At 41.8% G+C, this 20240-nt stretch overlaps 2 protein-coding genes across 2 annotated transcripts; one reads left to right on the top strand and one right to left on the bottom strand.

Annotated features, from left to right (window-relative positions):
* Positions 1-1034: 1034 nt before the first annotated feature.
* Positions 1035-6319, top strand: nots (nothepsin). Its single transcript, XM_008297025.1, has 9 exons — positions 1035-1093; positions 1540-1720; positions 2027-2144; positions 3327-3445; positions 3873-4072; positions 4591-4716; positions 4820-4964; positions 5363-5461; positions 6100-6319. The coding sequence occupies exons 1-9, from the start codon at positions 1035-1037 to the stop codon at positions 6274-6276; spliced, it is 1224 nt and encodes a 407-aa protein (XP_008295247.1). The 3' UTR covers positions 6277-6319.
* A 627-nt stretch (positions 6320-6946) lies between these two features.
* On the bottom strand, positions 6947-18709 carry LOC103368610 (bestrophin-3). The gene is made up of 13 exons (XM_008297024.1): positions 18363-18709; positions 17289-17383; positions 15841-15928; positions 14752-14897; positions 13524-13678; positions 12307-12384; positions 12011-12163; positions 10144-10224; positions 9521-9672; positions 9221-9311; positions 8754-8872; positions 8339-8575; positions 6947-8155 (listed from the first exon to the last, which is right to left on the bottom strand). Exons 1-13 carry the CDS (start codon positions 18512-18514, stop codon positions 7774-7776), a joined length of 1929 nt encoding a protein of 642 aa, XP_008295246.1. The 5' UTR covers positions 18515-18709; the 3' UTR covers positions 6947-7773.
* Positions 18710-20240: the final 1531 nt, after the last annotated feature.

The raw sequence follows: 20240 nt of genomic DNA, 5'->3' as shown, positions 1-20240 counted from the left end.
TTGAGAGCGACGAAAGAGAGACTGAGGAAGTGATGAAGTGATTCTGAGGCTGTTCAGCTCCTGAAGACACTGAAGAAGACGACTTTTGTGGTTTTAGTGCAGGAGGAAGATGAAGATAGCCATCAGTGACTTTTCCTGGTAGCTGCTGTATGTTTAAGCATTTACGGTACGTATTTAATTAAAAGTTTAACAAATCTTTCTGTGTAAATATCTCATGTTCCAACGTGGACACCTGCAGCCTGTACATGTACACACCTGGTTTCCTGTTTAGAGTCAGTGGGTGGAGCTTATATTCAGGTGCACAATAGTCCGGAATTTACGGTAACGTGTTTGATATTGATTTTTTAATATTTTTTTCTGACAAAAAGCAGCATTTGCGAGTCCAAACTATTCTACAAAGAACTACAACCAATCGGTGTTTACGTTTTTCAAAATAAAAGCTGTCCTGAAACATAAACCCAGCTACACACAGGACACGCCACCACTTCAACACAGACGCTGTAATAATGAAAGTGAAACACCTTTAAATCAGGCGTTTGTGGTTATTTTGTCCACCTGTATGTGAGTTAAAGTTCAAACCGTCTCAGCAGGTCACTGAGACCTTCACAGTGTCGACACGCCGGAGTTGCTCAACCAGACGGTTAAAAGTAAAACCAAACGTTCAGCAGAAACGTTTATTAACCTTAACATGACACTGAAAATCATTTTAATTACTAATCATTTTATTTAACTGGTTGTTATGTGAAACATTTGTTGTATTTCAGATACATAAGTGAACACAGTGTAGGGTTTGTTAAGGCACATCATAAGGTTTATTTAACGGCTTTTTCTGGAGCTTTTAACTTCATCTTCAGGTTTTCTGCAGCTTACAAAAGTCACACATGTACTTTGAATGACAGTTAATCCCTCTGAGTCTGTTTCTGTTCAGACTCTGAGCAGGTCACGGAGTTTTTGGAGTCGATTCAGATCCAATCAGAGCTTCGGTTGGACTCTGATAAACGTCCTCAGCGTCTCAGACTGATGCAGATCCAAACATGTTGAAGCTGCTGCTGCTGCTGCTGCTGTTGTTCTGGACGAGCTCAGCGCTGGTCAGGTAGGAAAACACAACGTTAGTAAGATGTTTAATTAAAATTAAAACTCTCTGCGTTAGAGCTGTAGTCCCTGAATTTTTTTAAATCATGTGACTGAAGGCTGTTCAGTTTCAATCTTTTTGTTTTTGACGGACCTTTGGAAAAAAAAACCCATGTGGAATAAAGGGATGGAAAAAAAAAACATTTCTAGCTCAAATGTTCTTGTTTTTCTTGACATGTCATTAGTTAAAGAACTTGAAATTCTTTCTGTTTTTACAGTTTCTTGCTCTAATAAATGATGTAACTTTGGTGATTTTTAAAAGTTAAAACCTGCTTTTCAAACCTGCCAACAGGTTTTGGTGTTCAGAGAAGTTTTTATGCTAAATGCTAAGCTAACTGGTAGCTCTATCTGAACCATACAGCCATTTAGAAAACAAAGAGCTGAAACGCTGAACTGCGTCGTCCTCAGGGTCCCCCTCAGGCGGGTGCGTTCGATTCGTTCGCAGCTGCGAGAGGCCGGCCTGCTGGAGGAGTTTCTGAGGGACCACCGACCCGACGCGTTCAACCGCCGCTACGCTCAGTGCTTCCCGTCCGGGACGCCGTCGCTGAGGCTCGGACGCTCCAGCGAGAGGATCTACAACTTCATGGATGTAAGAGCAACGACACTGAACGCCGGGTGAAGAGGTCGCAGGTTCGAATCCCAACGCTGCTCAGGGAAAACGTCGGCAGATCAGTTTTAGGCTAGCTGCAGCGCCTCAGTATTCCTCTGGGGGTCACTGTTGCCCAAAACAGTGGAGTATTTTAGAGAGTTGGATAGGCACGGAGCTGTTGGTAGAGATGCACACGGGCATTTGAAGCAAGCAACTGTTTAGTGTTTTCTGAATGAAACCCCAGTTGTACGTTGTGCGTCTGTTGTGCGTCTGTTGTGCGTCTGTTGTGCGTCTGTTGTGTTTCAGACTCAGTATTACGGTGAGATCAGTCTGGGAACTCCGGAGCAGAACTTCTCGGTGGTTTTCGACACCGGATCGGCCGACCTCTGGGTGCCGTCGTCCTACTGTGTCAGCTCAGCCTGCGGTAACGCAACGCTGCACAACACGACACAACACAACACTATCCTACACAAGCGTTGCGTGTTTGTATTCTTGTATTAGAGGCGGTTGTGTTTGCGGGTCAGGACGGCATGACTCGGGTTTAGTTTGTTTGAGATCGTGATAAGAAGTTCAAGGCCTGTGTGTGTGTGTGTGTGTGTGTGTGTGTGTGTGTGTGTGTGTGTGTGTGTGTGGACTTTTTGTGTTACTGTTGTCACATAAGATGTGTTCATAGTACAGCTCTGGTTTCATTAAAGTGTTGAGCAAATTTGAAGCAAACTTTTGAAATGTTGAAAAAAAGAAAGAAAAAAAAATATTTAAAGTAGTTTTGCTTCCATTAACTGCTTTGGGGAATAAACTTGGATGCACAGCTCATCAGAAGGTGGCGCTATCAGCTGCACAAGCTGTAATAAACAGTAAAGAAGTTGTAAATAAAACCAGTTATTGGTCAACTGCTGAAAAACCTCAAAGAAGATTCAAGAAACTAAACTCTTGGAAAAAGTCAAAAACCAATTCTACCAAGCGTAAAAACTTTTTTTGTGAACTTGGTGATGTTGTGTCGTATTTTGCTGTTTCCATTCACCTTTATTATTGTGATTAGGGATGTTAATGGTTAATTGATGACTTGCCATTACCAGTTTAACCAATTAAAAAGAGATTAACCAATAAGGCAGAAGGACCCAGACCATGCATGTCAGAAAATGTTTTGTAGTTTAGCTGTAGTACCTTGTGGCACCACCAGGTGGCGCCTCCTACTGTTTAATGAGATGGAAGACTGACTGTGTTTTATGCAGTAGCAACTGGTGGAGGTGGATGCAAAGATTACAGGCAGTTCATGTTATGGTTTCCAGCCAGAGCTCACATATTCAAATGAAGCAGTCGATTTCTAGGACAGCAGCCCAGTAACTAATTATCTAATGAACCAGACCTTGTTTAAGGTAGATGTCACATATCAGTGGGTAGAAATGTTTCTATCAATCTATCAATAGTTGTCCAATCTGTTCAAAATGTGTCAACAATTAGTGATAATTGACTGAAAACGCTGCCACCCATCCAGTGACAGGAAGTGCCTCGACTCTGTTGGTAAAATTCAGATTTACTGCAAAGTTTTGGTTAAGGTCGGGTTAAGTGTCTGGAAAAATAAGTCGATGTATTTGTGTGTTCACAGTGCTGCACAAGCGCTTCAAGGCCTTTGAGTCGACGTCGTACCGTCATGATGGTCGATTGTTTGGGATTCACTACGGAACGGGACACCTGCTGGGAGTCATGGCCAGAGACACGCTGAAGGTCCATCCTGGTTTATCTTAGAATGTAAAAAATGTCAAGGTTACAGTAGAGCTTTAAAGTGGGATGAAGACAATGTTATATGACAGAAACATTTTGCATCATCAGTCCAAAAGATCAACACCAGCGGTACAAAACATCTGGTTCTTTGATATTAAGTCCAAGATAAAGTTCAAGATTAAAAATGATGGCTGCCGAGGTGGCTCAGCCAACGACTGAGCTTTAAATTAATTTGTTTGTTGCTGTTAATGGTGAGCAAGAGCTGAAGATTATAACGTCTGTGTAGATTCTCATCATCCAGGTGGTGGTAATCCTAAGGAAGTAATCTCCTGAGGAAGTTACTTGCAGTTGCGTTGAGCTTTTGAAGACACTGGAGAAACTGAAGGTGTACCCTGTTTTCTAACAATCTGTAACTGGTTGTTATCTTCAGATTGGGAGTCTGACTGCTGTGAACCAGGAGTTCGGGGAGGCCGTGTACGAACCTGGTGACATATTCATGATGGGGAAGTTCGACGGTGTTCTGGGACTGGCTTACCCATCCCTGGCACAGATTCTTGGAAACCCTGTTTTTGACAACTTGTTGGCACAGAAGGCATTGGACAAGCCGGTGTTCTCCGTCTACCTCAGCAGGTGAATTCACACTAGGAGCTCACCAGTACAACCAGTTCAGGGATTCACTGTCTTGCTTAAGGGGTGCATTCGAGTGAGGAGAGTTCCTTGTTTCAGCCTGTACAGGTTTTATTATTCTGTAGATCAACTTTCAACCTTGTCGTTTCCCAACGTGAATCCTCCAGAAGTCTTAAATGAATGTCAAGAATCCATCTGAACCATCTGGAACCTTCCAGAAACATATTTGAATACCAGTAAATCCTCCAGACCACACTCCTGGAGCGACTTTCTCAGGAGTTCTAGATCTTTTATAGTCCTCATTTGAACTTCCAGAAAACTACTAGGCTACTTTAAAATGATTAAATTCTGCTGCAACCCCAGTAACATTTGGAGTCTCTTCAACAACTTGATCCATCCCAAAACCTCCAGAAGCTTCCGGACCACCTCAGAATCTCTTTGATTCTTAAACAATGTTTCGTAAAGAAATAAGTGTACATTTTTAAAGAGTGTTGACTGGAATGTGATTTTTGTCCATACAGGAAAACAAAGACCACCAGCCCAGAAGGAGAACTGCTGCTAGGCGGAATAAATGAGGCGATGTACACTGGACCAATCAACTGGCTGCCTGTAACCACTAAGGGATACTGGCAGGTTAAGATGGACAGGTACATTTTTCTTGGTCAAACATCGCAGTCTCAGTCAGTTAGTTCTTTATCATAAAGCAACCACTAGATGGCAGTGTAAACTGTTTTTTTCTGTTTGTTTCAGTGTGGCGGTGCAGGGTACCAGCTCGTTTTGTCCTCACGGTTGCCAGGCAGTTATTGATACTGGAACCTCCCTTATTGCTGGACCGCCCAATGACATCTTCAGCCTCCAACAGCTGATCGGAGCCACGCCCACAAACTTTGGAGAGGTTAAAATCAGTCTAATTCTATAGGTTACTGAGAGGTTAGATTAAACTATTGCTATGCTAAAGATAGCAACTCATTAAGCGACTGAACAAGGTGCTAATGCCTAGAAATGCTCGTTGTTACACTGGAGATTGTAGCCACTAGCCTATGGATGCTGGTTGCTAGCTTAGGAATGCTATTTGCTAACCTGGGGATGTTGGTTGCTAATTTAGGGATGCTATTCACTAGCCTAGGAATCCCAGCAAGGGATGCCAATAACAAGTCTAGAAATGCTAGTCACTAGCCTAAAGATGATAGTAAATAACCTAGAAATGCTTATTGCTAGCCTAGCAATGCTAATAACTGATGTGACATGTTATATTTTTGTTAACATGTTAACACACATCTTGCTGTGTTTCAGTTTCTTATCGACTGTGTCAGGTTGTCCAGTTTGCCTCATGTAACTTTTGTTCTGGGTGGAACAGAGTACACGCTGACTGCGGACCACTACGTTAGGAAGGTGAGGTTTATTATTTTGTTTGACTTGTCCTCATGTAGCTGTCAGACTTTGTTCTGCAGCTGGCTTTATCTGTGGTGAAATATTAGGAAGTACTACTACTACAAATAAACTTGATCATACACTGTCTAAAAAAAGATGGACGTCACCACGTTGATGTCAGCCACTGGTTTGGACGTCTTTGTGATTTGAAACATATCGAGTGAGCGATGAATCTGACAGTAAACTTAAGGATACTATGTACATCCATATGATCGCGACCCGTCAATTACAAGCAACCCTGCCCTAAAACATACTCTGCTTTATGCTAAATGGGACCAAAATTTACCAAAAGAACACAATGTTATACTGACGCAGAACATAAACTCATTATGAAGATGTTTAATGAGGTAACTGACCAAGTGAAAAGTGGGGTCATTATCTCATAGACTTTTATACAGTCAGAATTATTTTTGCAACCACAGGAGTCTCACCTGCTGGTTTTTAGACAGAATACAGGTTTAAGGCACTTCTGCATTGGCTTCACTTTCCAGACCTGGAGGCCACGTCCATCTTTTACATTCAGTCTATGACTCGAACAAACTGCAAATACACAGTCTGAAAATGTCTTCCAATACCACCGTCCTGCTTGTCATCGTCAGGAGATGCTTGGCGACAGGGAGATGTGTTTCAGTGGTTTCCAGGGCATTGACATTGTTTCCCCTGAGGGCCCCCTGTGGATCCTGGGAGATGTGTTCCTGACAGAGTTCTACAGCATCTATGACAAAGGACAGGACCGGGTCGGCCTTGCCCGGGCTAAGGAACCAGCTGAAAAGTAACCTGGAACTCAATCCAAACCAATAAACACTGCGCAATTTAAAAGTATTTTGTAATTCATGGCATCACACCAACAAAAAAAGAACATCTAGCAGCTAGCTAGCTTGCAGCAATTTGCTAAATATCACCACTGCAGGACCAGAAATGGCCTCAGAATTGGCCCTTTCAGCCCTTCTGTTTTCATTGCATTGCATGAAAACAGCATCAAAACTGCATCATTCATTGCATAGGATCCACCAGCTTTGACCATAAGGCTAACTCAAAGGGCACCAAAACAATAAGAAATAGCAGCTACTGGATGTACAGTAACTTCAGTTCGATGAACAGGTAGGATATGGAACAGTGGAGGTTTTGTATGTTTTCTGCTACTGATACTCAATGAAGATGTCGAGAGTGTGGAAAAATTGCGTCTGTCTCGTAGATCTTCTCTGAGTTTAACCAGTCAGCATAGAGAACTGAACAGTAGTGTTTCAGGGCCAGTTAGAAGTACCTCCTCTGGAGTAGGCACTCTTTTTAACATGGAAACAGCTTTTAAAGAGGCCCTACAAGAGCGGTTCTTGCAGCAGGAATGTGTTCAATCGTGTGAGCCACCCTAAAATGGCCTTGAAATTCCTGCAGTGGAAAACATCCTAAGGATAAAGAACCATTACTAGGTGTTCAATACTGACAAGATGACATCATTCGTCATTGTTGGTGACCCATCAAGAAGTAGGTCAATATTTTATTTGAAAAAGTCATTTTTGGAGATTCAGCAGCAGCCACAGATAGTGTACATTAATTAGTTTATACATTTACGAATACAAACAGTAATCACAATTCTTAAACCCCCCTGAGTGTATCAGTAAGTGCTACAGTTCCTCTTATGGATACTAGATGGCGTCCACTGGTGGATGGAATACCTCCAACTTTCCTCTAGAAAGTCCACACAGATTATTGTTGCAACAAATTCAGCATAATTAGCTCATTTCACATCTGCATTGAGAGCAACTCTTCCATTAAAACGTCATTAAGGCATGAAGAAGGGGACGCTTACAGGCGATTTTTCTTTAATAGCAAGTGTTTCACCCATAGCGGTTTTCTTTAATGGGAGGCTTTTGTCTTTGGTGTACCAGCCAGACTCAAAAACAAACGTTTTTGGAAATCTGCAGGAAGCTCGCACTTTTTGAGCAAGTATACGTTATTTTTCTTTTTCGTTTCTTCGTTTACCTGAGTGTCTACAACAGAGGTGGAGAGTGCAAAGTTAACCTGACCCATAGAAACGCAGTACATACGTTAATGGGGAATATGTCTGGATGTGTTTCCAGACAAAGCTGGTAATGAGTGGTAAATGCCCCTTTACAGGTTGGTATGTCCAGCTTTCCAGGCATTTGTTGCTTCAAAACTACAAAACAAAAGTCAATTTGAGCCTTTCTCTTAGACCAGGTAGTGACTCTTTCTTTGGGGGATGCTGTTAGCAGCTCGGTGGCTGATTCTGTTTGGTCTGACTGGATGGTTGTGACTTATTCCTTTTCTGTGCTCTGCGACTGGGAGTTAGTGTTTTTCGTGTCTTCGCCATTGCTGGTTGCTTCCTTCTCGTCATTCTCAATCTCTGTTGTTCCCTGGAAGTCATTGTCATAATCAGGGTTGGGGAGCTGCAGCGTGTCAGGTGTTGGACCAGGTGATCGCCGGTATTGGAACCGACCCAAGCCTCGCCTTCGCCGGCCCAGGCCCTTTGGACTTGGCAAGCTGCGGACAGATGCTTTCGAATTCTGCCTGGAGAACTGGAGTGAGAATTGACGTCCTCGTGGCCGGGTTGGTGGGTGACACGGAGTGTTTAGTGTCGTCCAGCGAAATTCTTTGGGCCCCAGTTGAGTTGGGGAGCAACATGCTACCGGGTCAGCCCTGTAAATACAAGGAATGGGTCACGCCAGAAAGGAGAGTAAGGCCAGGACCGCAAAATGAAAAATTTGGTGAAATTTGTATAACTTTTGCAAACCCATTATGTCAAAACCCTAACATAATGGTTTCACTATGGACACTGTTAGAAAACAAAATAGGGCAAAGTTGGAGGTCATGAAAACCAACCTTAGGATTTCCAAGCCTGGTCCCTCCTCGGTGGGGGAATGATCGAGGCCATTCTGAGGTTTGTCAAAAGAATCTGCAGTGTGACAAGCATCACCGAACAACGGCGGGCTGATGACAAGCTGCGGGAAAACAGCAGAGGGCGAGCTTTCAGGTGAGGGCGGGTTGCTGCTGACCTCCCTTAAGGTTGACAGGGTGTCCATGGAAGGTGGGGCCAAGTCGTCCGAACCCGTCTTGACCCTGGAAGGGTTTAAACAAAATGAAATAACCAACGGCAAACATAAAGGTGGTCCCGAATGTAAACTGTGGACAGTTTTGCCAGATGGTTTTACTGTTGATGTGATGCTGTTAAACCAAATCTATTATTACCAGTGTGACACTTGTCATGTAGGTACATGTTGTACAAACACACCAGTACCTGAAGTCTGGGAAGAAGCTGCCAGTTGCGTCACTGCTGTGTCGTTTGAAAGCGGGCCGAGGAGGTCGGAGATCAGGAGGCTCCTGAACGCTAAGCAGTCGGCGGACTCGACCGAGAACCTGCAAATATTAAGAAATGTTACCACAAGAAAAGGTAACCATCTTTTTGAAAATCTGCGAAATTTCCATTCAAACTAATTAGATTCATGAAAGCCGAAATGAGCACGCTGCTTAAGACTCCAGATTACTGAATCTAATAAAGTTGTTTCTGCACTCTGAGGTTCAGGAGTGATGGACTAAAAGTGTTCATTAATGCTCACAAGGTGGCGCTACTCACACTAGAAGGTGTTCATTTCTTTCCTAGTTAACGGCTAGATATCGGTCAGTAGTTTTTAGTGCTAATTTGCTGAAAAACAATCCTTAATGATCAAAAACCTTCTTTACAAAGGTAAAGAAAAACTGTTGTACCGACTCTTGACGCCGAGCCAAAATAGAGTCCTGTTGCCGCAGACGACTGTCGCTGCCGTCGACGTCATCAAACTGCAGGATGTCGGAGAGTCTGGAGGAGACGTTAAACAAAAGTTTAGAACTCAAAATCCAACTAACTCACCAACAGCTACACTGAAAAAAAGGTCAACAGTAGTTCCAGCTCCACAATGACCCTAATGAGGAAAGCCCAACGAACTTCCTGTAGCAGCTACCGTAACACCCAGAAACAATCAGGTTCAGCCAATTGAAATGAGAACCAGTATGAATATGCATGTTGACCCCATATCGGTGGTGGAGCCGAGGAACGACGGGATGCAGTAGTCTGCAGCCGCCAGAGTGTACGGAGGACGAGCGTCGCAGTCGTTCCAGTACATGTCTTTGGTCATGTGAGGCAGGTTCATGTGCATCTCGTCCACGGCGAGAAGAGACACCTGAAGGAGGCAGGAAGATTTTAGTGAAGCTTCTGTTAACTACAAACAACCCACTGAGAGATTCATTGTTGTTATGTCAAGAAAATTAGTGAATTTTACACTCAAGCCTGCAAATTTCTCAGTCAGGAACATTGGACCTAACAATACTGTTAAAGCTGTTTTGTATTGCTGCCCTGGTGTACATGTAGGAACAACTCTAATGTTGGCATTCTAGCTTTAGCCATGATAATCTTTATATAATCAATTTTAGGCCTGAGAATTAATTCAGTAGTTTCTATTTCTATTCTTAACTTGTGATTGAATAAACACCATCAGAGTGTGGATACTTTCGATTTTGAAAACATTTGCGAAAACTTCGTAGTATGCTATAGAACATAGAACATAGTTAAGGGATCTGAATCCATAAATGTGCCTGTTCAACTGGACATAACCTGAAAATATGAGCGCATTTGAGCTTCTTTGGCTGCTGACCTGAAGGTTCCTGTCGATGATCCAGTTTGCCTCAAAGTCGTCGTCGTCTTCTCCAAAAGGGTTGATCAGCTGCTCTGCTACCTGACAGAAAAACACAAAGTAAACCTGGAGTTCAGTCACCCGGAAATGTTTGGCTCTGTTGCTGATCTGACATTCGCTAGCTTGTTAGCTATTCGGTATGCTAACCGGTTGTTGGCAGTAGAGCTCACTTCCAAACTATTTAGGTCGTCGTCATTGGAGCTAAGCTACATGCTAGCAGCCACCGCGTTGTATTTTCCAAAGTATGAGAAAATGAAGGACAGTCATAGCTTCACTGGAACATGTTTCCTTGTTGGGCAACTCACCAACAGCCAGTTGCTTTGGTTTCAGTTGCAATTACCCGTTGTGACCACAGGCGTCGCTGTTGTAGCTGTTCAGCAAAACTTGCATAATTTCACTTATGTAGATTATTAATTCACTTGTTTGCACATTAAGTCTATCAGTTCACCCCAAACTCTACAGGCCTGATGTGCACGTTCATGCTCCTGGGAGGATGAACCACGTTTAGTTTAAGTGTTTTCTTTCAGCTGCACAAAGGACCATCTTAAAATCTTTGGTCCCGCTACTTGTGTTCTGACTCTGAGGCTCATTGAGGATTTCTGGCTCGTGTCCACCAAGTAGTTTATGGAAACTTTATACGGTGTGTTATTTATAAAACACGATAAGGTCAAGAGATGAAAAACAGGTCGACACACACCGACGTACGTCATTCAGTCTGAAGGAAAACAGGCTAGAAGAGTGATGGTCTGATTTATCTCTATTATATATGCATAAATATACACGATAAGCTGTTACACAACTGATACGATTTGTTTAAGGAACAAGTCTGGTAATATGAAAAACAACAAATCTCATGTAAAACTAAATCAGCAATGTTAAAGTCCAGTGTTTTGATCAATCTGTGTATTTTGCAAATTTTTGTTTAATATTTTACTATGAAAATATAAATGGAAAAATTCTTCATATTTTACGAAACTTATTTGCAGTTTTTTTTAACCGTAAAATTACTAAAATATGAATCATAAAACTCTAAAAAGCTGATTTGTTGTTTTGTAGCTAAATTACTAAAATGTGAATTATAACATCCTTCAAATTTTACAAAACAGTTTTTTTATGTTTTACACTGAAACTACTAAATATGAATTATGAAATACTGTACATTTTAGAAAATTAAATTGTAAAAAATAAAATAAAATAAAATAAAAAGTCTTGTTTTTTCTGGTGCTAAAATACAAATGATAAAATTCTTGAAATTTTACACATTTATTATGACATTCTTGAAATTGTACATAATTATGTTTGTACATTTTTTTGCTGTAATTTGAAACTACTGAAACATTATTTATAATATTCTAGAAATTTTATGTATTGAATTTGTAATTTTCTTGGTTCACAGTGAAAATTGTTTTTTTTTATTTATTTACAAATTCTTGAAATTTTACATTAATTCGACATTTTTAGTTTTACAGACATGGTACAAACCCATGAAAATACATTTGACATAATTAATTTGCCATTTTTTCCATTTTACTGTAAAACTACTAAAATATTTTTTGCTAAATTCTTTCTTTCTTAACTTTTTTTACATAACTATTGTGCACATTTTTTTCCCTATATTTCTTTAATAAGTGATTTAAACTGTGCAATCTGTTATAATAAAATGAGAAGTTTTTAGATCATAAGTTCATAATTCTGATGGATGCGTTTGTATGATTCAGACTTTAGTTTTGGTAAATGAGTAACTTGTTTCACATGTAAACACACTGTTAATGCTGGCGTCTACCCAGCAGGGGGCGCTGCAGAAGCAGGTTAAGAAGAAGTTTCTGACCTTCAGCCAGCCAGAGTAGAAGAAGAACTGCAGCAGGGTGAAGATGGGGACGTACAGGTCAAGGTCGTGCCCCTGGTAGCCCCGGGTGGGGTCCAGAAACTGTCGACCAATCAGACAAGCGAAGAAGAAGGTGTAGACGGCGAGAGTGACGACCTGCAGGGACGAGCAGACGGAGGTTCGTGGGTCTGGAGATGTTTCCTCTGGTTGTGTGGGAGCTCCAGAGCTCTGATTCACTTACAGTAATGACTGCTGATGTGATTACGGCTTTAAACATGTTAGCGTGACGGATGACCGACCTGAGTGTAAACCAGCGGGATGCCGACCCAGTCGTAGCCGAACAGAGTCGCACACCAGGTTCTGAACTGGTTCATCTCCTGGACACAGACAGAAACAACAACAGGTTTTCACTTCCTGTCTTTCTGTAACTCAACAGATTGATTTTAAAAAGAGTCCAGCAGAGGAACAAGAAACACAACAACGACAACGATGCTCTGCTGACTTTATGTTCATGGGATTCACCACCAGAGTCACATAAAATCCCAGAACACAGACTGATGTCAGTTCAGGTAAATAAAACGAACACCCAGTTGTTTACTTGTTGTGATCATTAAACACAACCTGTGGAAACCTGAAGTCGCCTCATTGCCATCAACAGGGTCAGAACAACTCTGGTGAGTTAGAAACAGCTGGTTGTTTATCAGAAAGTGAGACATTAGATGTGTTACGGATTAGAAAAAGTCCACGAAAATGACGAAAATTTAGAAAAATAATATCACCAGTTTTGAAAAAAAAGTTGTTTTTGACTTTCCCTACAGTAGCTGGTGAACTTTACGGCTTTATCATGAATAACTCTTAGAAACAGTCAAACTTTTGGTTGTTTTGTGACGAATTCAAAACTGTCGCTTAAGATTGTTGTAATTTGCTGCAATAAACAACAGGTGGCTTCAAATGCAGGAACTCGGAGCAGGCACCAGGTGGCAGCAAAACGTAATCGTCCCTTTCACGCTTTCTGTTCCGGTGTAGAAACCAGCAGCTGAACTCCAGTGAAACGCTGACAAACGCTGGTGGTTTCACTCCAGCTCTACGCAAATAAAAGAACAACGGGGATTCGTTATATTAGCCTGAACAGTGACTGTAACGTTGGAGATGATGATGTTAGAGAGGAGAAGACCGATACTGGACGAGAACACTCATCGTGTTCTCCAAGTTAAACCAATCGGTGTTGAGTAGGTATGTTCTTGTTGCTTGAAAGAGGTTCTACTGGGGCGGTTCTTGGAGTGGAAAACAACTTAACACATAGAAAACCGTCCACCGTTTCTTGTTAGCTAGCTTTTCTGTGGCCGGTTTGTTCGTGTCGCCTGTTACCTGTTTCGTAGTTATAACGTGGATGCAGGTGTTTGTAGGAATGAGCTCAAACGTCTGTTGTTAATGAGTGTTGTTTCGAAGTTTAGCTTAAGTTTTACGGACCATCGCAGCCGCTAATCTGTTAATGTGTTAAAAAGTTCAGCGTTACGTTGAGAATGTTCTGCAGGTCGATGCTGTCCTGGATCCGTCCTTCCTGCCGGGCTTTAGACGCCAAGTTGGAGAACCAGACGACGGGAATCCAGTACTTCAGGTGAGGAGACCGGATGTTCTCGAAGACCTTCCTCTCCTCAGGAGTCATGAAACCTGCAGAGACGGATTATTCAAAACTGGCATGAAGGCAACCAAGTACGTTTTTTAAATGTTCTTCAAGAACACCCGATACTATCTACGGTTCAGTCTATTCTTTAGAAGGTGTTTTTATTATTTCCAAGTGATTCACCAGAAACGTCTCAAACAGAAGCCGGTAAATTCACAATTTTCTCAGAGTTGACCAAATGTTTGAGCTGGTTGAGGAATGTTTGCTGCTGAATACGGAAAAACTATCATTTTAAACAAATAAAACTCTGTCACATTCAATGAATACTGATTTTTAATAACGATTTATTAAGCGTCTCTAAAGAAATCCAACATACGTGAGAATCCAGACTACGTGTTTTCATTTCAGCCATTTTGTTTTTATATTTATTTGTGTATTTTGCTCTGCTTGCCGTCAGACCTGTTAGTTCGTGGATGCTGTTGTTCATTTTTAAATCATTTTTCACTTTAACTGGGTCATTATCTTTAACCAGCATCGGCCCGGATCATAACTATCAAACATTCATTCCATTTTCAGTCCTTTAACCCTTTAAATGCCGGTTAGTTTACATCCCATCACTGATGTTTTTAATGAAAAATATAAAAACAAAACACTTTCCATGAACTAAGGTCTAAACAGATTGTTTTTCGTTGATTCTGTTGGACTCCACACTGACTCTACAGTTCAATGCTGTTGCATAAATACGTTTTTCATCCATTTATTGCAGAAACGCCGGTCTGAGGTCATCACTCAGCTCAGCTCTAATTGGTCGATAACGAGCCAATCCCTGGGGTCGTATCAGCCGGTTACAGGAAGGAGCAAACAGAGCCGGGAAGGACCTGAACTCTGTCTGACTTTTACATCACGTCACTGTTGAGACATCGTTTTGTTTTCTGTAGATCTTCGTGCAACCTTCAGGACATTCATGTGCTGATGGTTTTGGTGAAGGTACATATCAATATATCGTATTTTCATGTTTTTGGACATTTCTCGTCTGTGTTGCTTTTAATGGTTTAATGAAAAACCAACAGAGAACCGCGGGACAACGCTGGGACAACACCGGGACAACACCGACGCTAACCTGCCTCGACCACGTGGTCCACGGTGGGGAAGCGTTTGCAGACGGCCGTGCTGACGGAGCGGAAGATGAGCAGCGACGTCAGGTTGACGTAACGAACCAGCGTCCGGCGCAGCAGGCGGCCATATTCGTCTTTACCCTGAACACAGCTGGAGGCAGAAGAGACAGAAAGTTGTTCACTGGTCAGGATAAATACTGACCGACCACCTGTGCAGGTACAGCTGAAGCATTAAGCAGCTGAATGACTTCATGTTACCAATAAAAACAGTTAAATTCCTGCTGAAGGGAACCAACCAGCAGGTCTCAGTCAATCTGACTTCATACGTTTCATTTGGTTTGATGGTAAAAATGTCTTTAAATCACATTTGGAAATGTGATAAATTATAAATATAAGGTTTATATTGTTCATATTATTTCATTTAAATAAAGTCTGAACATATTTAGTCATGTGCTGCCTTTCTTAAAATATTGTTCGTAATATAATTTCATGGTTCTGTGCTTCTTTATTTTATAAAAGGTTGTTTTATTGTCATCTGTCTATTTTGTGTATTTTTTTTTTTTTTTTTAAATGTAAAAATATTTTTGGACGTCATCTTTAATTTCTTTTCTTTTTTTGCATTTTATTTTTAGATGACTTCTTTTTTATTGTTTTAATTCCTCTCTAACCACTTATTTATCTTCCATTGGGTTCCTTTTCAGTTTAATCTTGGTAACCGATTACAAAAACTTTATTCATGCAGAGGTTTTACAGTCAATCAGAGACTTTTGAGGAGGTTTTAATTTGCTTCTTTCTAAACTGTCATGATCTTTTATTCTTTTTATCTAGATTTTAGGAAACACTTTGTTCTCTTCTTGGTGTTTTACTTTACTTTAGTCTCCTAATCCACGTGTAACCAGGTTGGACAGTCACTTTGAATTTCAGTTTATGTGTTTGAAAGATGCTAAACAAATTAAGATGTATTGATTGAAACCTGAGCAGTTTTCTAAAAATCAGGACCAATAAACCTGTTTCTGTCGTTAGATTGCTGCCTACAGTGGTTCTGTAGTTCCTGTCTCCTCCTGCAGGGGGCAGAACAGAGCGCTATGTCGTACCTGGAGATGTGGAACATGAGTCTGTCGGGCCACGGGAGGTTCACGAACTGATTCCACCACCGGTTCACCACCAGGGTCACGTAAAACCCTGGAACACAAAGACGGAACGGTGAAAACCTGGTTTCACAACAACGACCCTGATGATGGCGATCAGGGTCGTCACAGTTCAGACACGATGGAGGCGTTAAAGAGTCGGAACTCCATTTATATACTGTTGGTTGCTTTATTAACTGGAGTTACTGAAACTATCCTTCATTTTAATTTCAGAAATGCAACATGAAGATGTTTTGGAGTTACAGCGGATGTATCCACCCCGACAGCCGAACCAGGGAGGAGATCAGCTCCACGAACACTCAGCCTGCTTTTAGCTTCCTCTGCTCTTTAATGATCTGTTTCCATTAGCAGCCTGCTAATGAGGCAACCCAACACTCTGCTGTCTGTCTGTCTGCTGAGGCAGGAAGCACAGATACGCTGATATTTCAGCTTTTCAGTCTCTTTCATGGCCTTCGAGTGTTTCTTTAATCTCTTGCCTTTTACTGCAGCATCCAAACGCGACACCCATCCGTCAGTCAGCCGGTGCGACCGGGTGTTAAGCCTTTTGCTCAGAGGACTAATATTAGCCAGACTCCTGCTGCGTTTATTAATAATGACACACATCGGCTGCCTACTTCAAACCCTCGCGAATCCGAGAAGTCTGTAATCTGTGAACGATTAGGAGTGAGATCTGGGGAGATAATTAGACGGGTGGTGATGATGGTGTTGTCTTGTGGGGGTTGCTTCTGCCATTAGGAGGCTGTTACGTAACGATTCAGTAGCACGGTCGCTCGATGGGTTCAGGGAGTTTGTCGGTTAACAATCAGAAAACACTCTTGTGTAAATGTAAAGCCAGCAACGTACTTTTCGATGTGATGATGTTGATGTGAATTCCTTTAACAGATGCAAGATCTAGTCCTTGATGTGCTACGTGTCCGTCCACCAGCCCAACCTCCTCCCCTTTATACAACAATGTAAAACAAACACTACTTCCTGTGTTGCCCTGATGCAGAATTTCCTGATTTACAGGTAATACGAGGCTCTGGTTAGACTGTAAATGAGGTGTTATCGAACACGTCTACATGCTTCACGTTGTTGGTGATCAGGCCCAAATTAAACCAAACCACCTGCTTCCATCTGCAAACATTTAATTTATTAGATCTACAATGTCAGAAAAATATGTGTGTTTTTCCAAGATTTATGGACGTAGTGGACTTTATTCCACCTGTTGCGCCATCATGCTACAGCAGCAATAAGCATAGACAACATAGACCTTTGAGAATTTCTTTTTGACATTTTGACAACAGAACTTTGGTAAAGACACAACGTTTGAGGAACATGAGGAAGTTGAAATAAATTAGTCGAAGTGCTACCGATGCTGTGAGAGTGAAACTGTGGTCGGTCGGTGAACGTACCCAACACGAAGGTGACGGGAATCTGCTCGGCGTACTTGTCGCAGTACATGGAGAGCTTCTCAAACAGCCTCTTCTGGTCGTCGGAGAGGACGAGTCTGGAGGACAAAGGACGCCATCGTCACCACCAACAAACAACGAACAAACGTTATTCCTCTTTAGTTCCTCCTTGAACGCTCAAATGTTGTCCGAATGTCAAACTGCAGTTTCTCTTGTGGCCACTAGAGGCCACTCTGAGAAAACTCTTAAACGAACTGTGTTAAAAAAAAATCGGTCAATGAAAAATTTTCTGCAAAACCTCTTTATAATAATGTGGTGCCTTTATAAAAATAGTTCTATTAAAAATATGAAGAGCTTAGTGAAACCTGTTTTCAAAATCAGCTGTAAAGGCCTAAAAGAGTTTATTGTTCTGAGCTGTTGAGGTTTATTTCTGCTGTGAAGTCGGACATTTTGATACGGAGGTCTACGGGGAGCTGACTCACTTTTGAAGCCCTCCAGTGGACAGTTGGGGAACTGCACTGCAACCTTCTCCATCTGACATTTTACCATTTTCAGAATCTCCTTCAACAACCTCCAATCCGGTGACTTACCACGCTGAAACCTTCAAGTTTTGCTAAAGTTCTGGATCGCGTACAAACCTGTTGATGACCCATGACTCAAAGTCCCTTCGTTACTATTCTGAGTAAACGCTGTTGACGCGTCTTGTTCTTAGCCACATACAAAAAGATTGCGATTAGTTTAAAGAAAGACGAAAACACAGACAGAGAATGGTCTGACACTGTGAGACTAACCAGTAACAGCCTGATCAGATAGATTTTTTTAGTTTTCAATGTTAACACAGAGGGGGGCGGGGCTTGTGACCTGTATTGCAACCAGCCACCAGGGGGCGATCAAGATATTTGACACAGCTTCTCTCTTAGGTCACATTTATTTACTACATTATGGTTGTTTTAGAGTTCAGAGACAATATGAATACGTTTGTTCGATATATTCTGTGTTGGTGTGCGTGATGCGACCAGGTTTTGTACGATCCGCTAGCGCACCTGTGAGACGTCAGGTTGCGTGAGTGCGTCCTACCTGTAGACGAGGCTGAGGACGGTGTAGAGCAACACGAACAGGATGAACTCCCGGTACAGCAGCTTGTAGATGCTTCCCCTCCAGCGCAGCAGCAGCCGGTGGAAGCTGAAGAAGGTGGCGTTGGCGACTTTGCTGGAGTAGGTGACAGTCATCCTGAGGCCGTCCGACCTGAACGCACCGAAGTTTCACGAGTTTCTGCTTAAAACCCGATAATTAGCAGCATCATGAATCTGGATGACCAATCCGGCTGTTTGGTAGTTGTTTCACTCACAGGAAAACGAGTCTGAGCGTCCTCAGTGCTGCTTTTCATCAGGCTTCTGCTTTCCTGACAGTCAAATGCCAGCCTCCCTCTCTCTCCCTCTCTCTCTCTCTCTCTCTCTCTCTCTCTCTCTCTCTCTCTCTGTGCGATGCTCTCTCGCCCGGCGTCTCCACCATGATGCTGTCCGGTTGCCCAGTAATGCCAGGCAGCACACACACACCGGCCACAGCTACATCGATGAGCCGCGTGTCGTCATGTTTCAGCCGTGTGTGTGTGTGTGTGTGTGTGTGTGTGTGTTAGCATAGCTTGCGGCGGAGGTAAACATGTAAAAACAGAAACAGTGTCAGCAGCAACATGATGTCATCGCAGTAAATAGCTGCAGCCAGTCACAGGGAGGCCTGGTGGTTTTATTTAGCTGCACTTTTTATTGTTTACTAAACACGTTTATTAAAAGCATGAAGTGAAATGAACGCACTTTGTTTTATAGGAGTTTCCATTCACTGCAACTCAGCTGAACTCTGGTTTAGCAACATCTAGTGGCCATTAGAGGAACTGCAACTCAACACATGTTTTGAAATGTACTTTTTAAACCGATGTATGCCTCTCTGAAGGCACAGATTTAAAAACAAACAATGCAGCAAAGGGTGTTTTAGTGAAATTCCCAGTTTGACCACATGGTGGTGATGTTGTTTACTGTAACAATGAATAAATGCAGACACAGCGATGAAGAAGCTCATCGCCACGAACCTAAAAAGGACAGAATTTGTATTTCTAAAGAAAAGTTTTCCCGTTCACGTCTTCTCAACTGAAGTTTGGTTTAGCAGTTCCTAGTGGCCACCAGAGGAACTGCAAGTCAGCTTTGTTTCTTAAAAACAGATTTATGCTTCTCCGAAGGTACGAGTAAAGAAAATAATGTGAAGTGGGACTGCTGAAAGCTAATTTAAACGTCTAACTTTACAGCAGAAAAGAACACATTTACAGCCACGGTATCAGCTCTTACTCAGAGTAATTAATTTTATTTATAATAATTACAAAATTATTACTGTCTTTGTCATGGTGCCCATTGTTCTCGATGTTCTCTCCTTGCTAACATTAACAGCCTGTAGTTTGGGCGACGCCTCCTCTGGTCACTACAGTAAACATATAATATTTATTTTCATCCGCAATATTACAATTTCATGTCATATAATCACAATGTCATGGGTAATATTATTGTCAGTATAACTTCTTACTTTTCAGTTCTCATCTTATTTTAGGTAACTTGTTTTAATTTTCATTAATGTACCGTAATTGTATCCTGCTGCTTTTCTTTTAGGCGTTACATTAATTCTGTTAAATAGTTTTATTTTTTGAGCAACATCTGGGCACCAGTAGGTCCCATGTGATGGATAAAGTTCTGTCTTGTCCTTGTTTATCTAGACAAAGTCCATGAGGCTCCACCTGGTGGCGCAACCAGGTACTGCAGCTACTCAACAAGACATTTTCTGATATGAGGGACCTTCGTTTTCCGCCTTATAGGTTAATGTAGTTTTTAATTAAATGAATTGTTATGGGGATTAATTGATTCACCATAATTATTGACATCCACATACTACTATGATTACCACTAGTAGTAGTAG

This window comes from Stegastes partitus, unplaced genomic scaffold (genome assembly GCF_000690725.1).
Source record: "Stegastes partitus isolate 25-593 unplaced genomic scaffold, Stegastes_partitus-1.0.2 Scaffold1179, whole genome shotgun sequence".
NCBI classification, from domain to species: Eukaryota; Metazoa; Chordata; class Actinopteri; family Pomacentridae; genus Stegastes; species Stegastes partitus.
The sequence above is the reverse complement of the archived record's forward strand: the minus strand, read 5'-3'. Positions and strand labels throughout refer to the sequence as shown.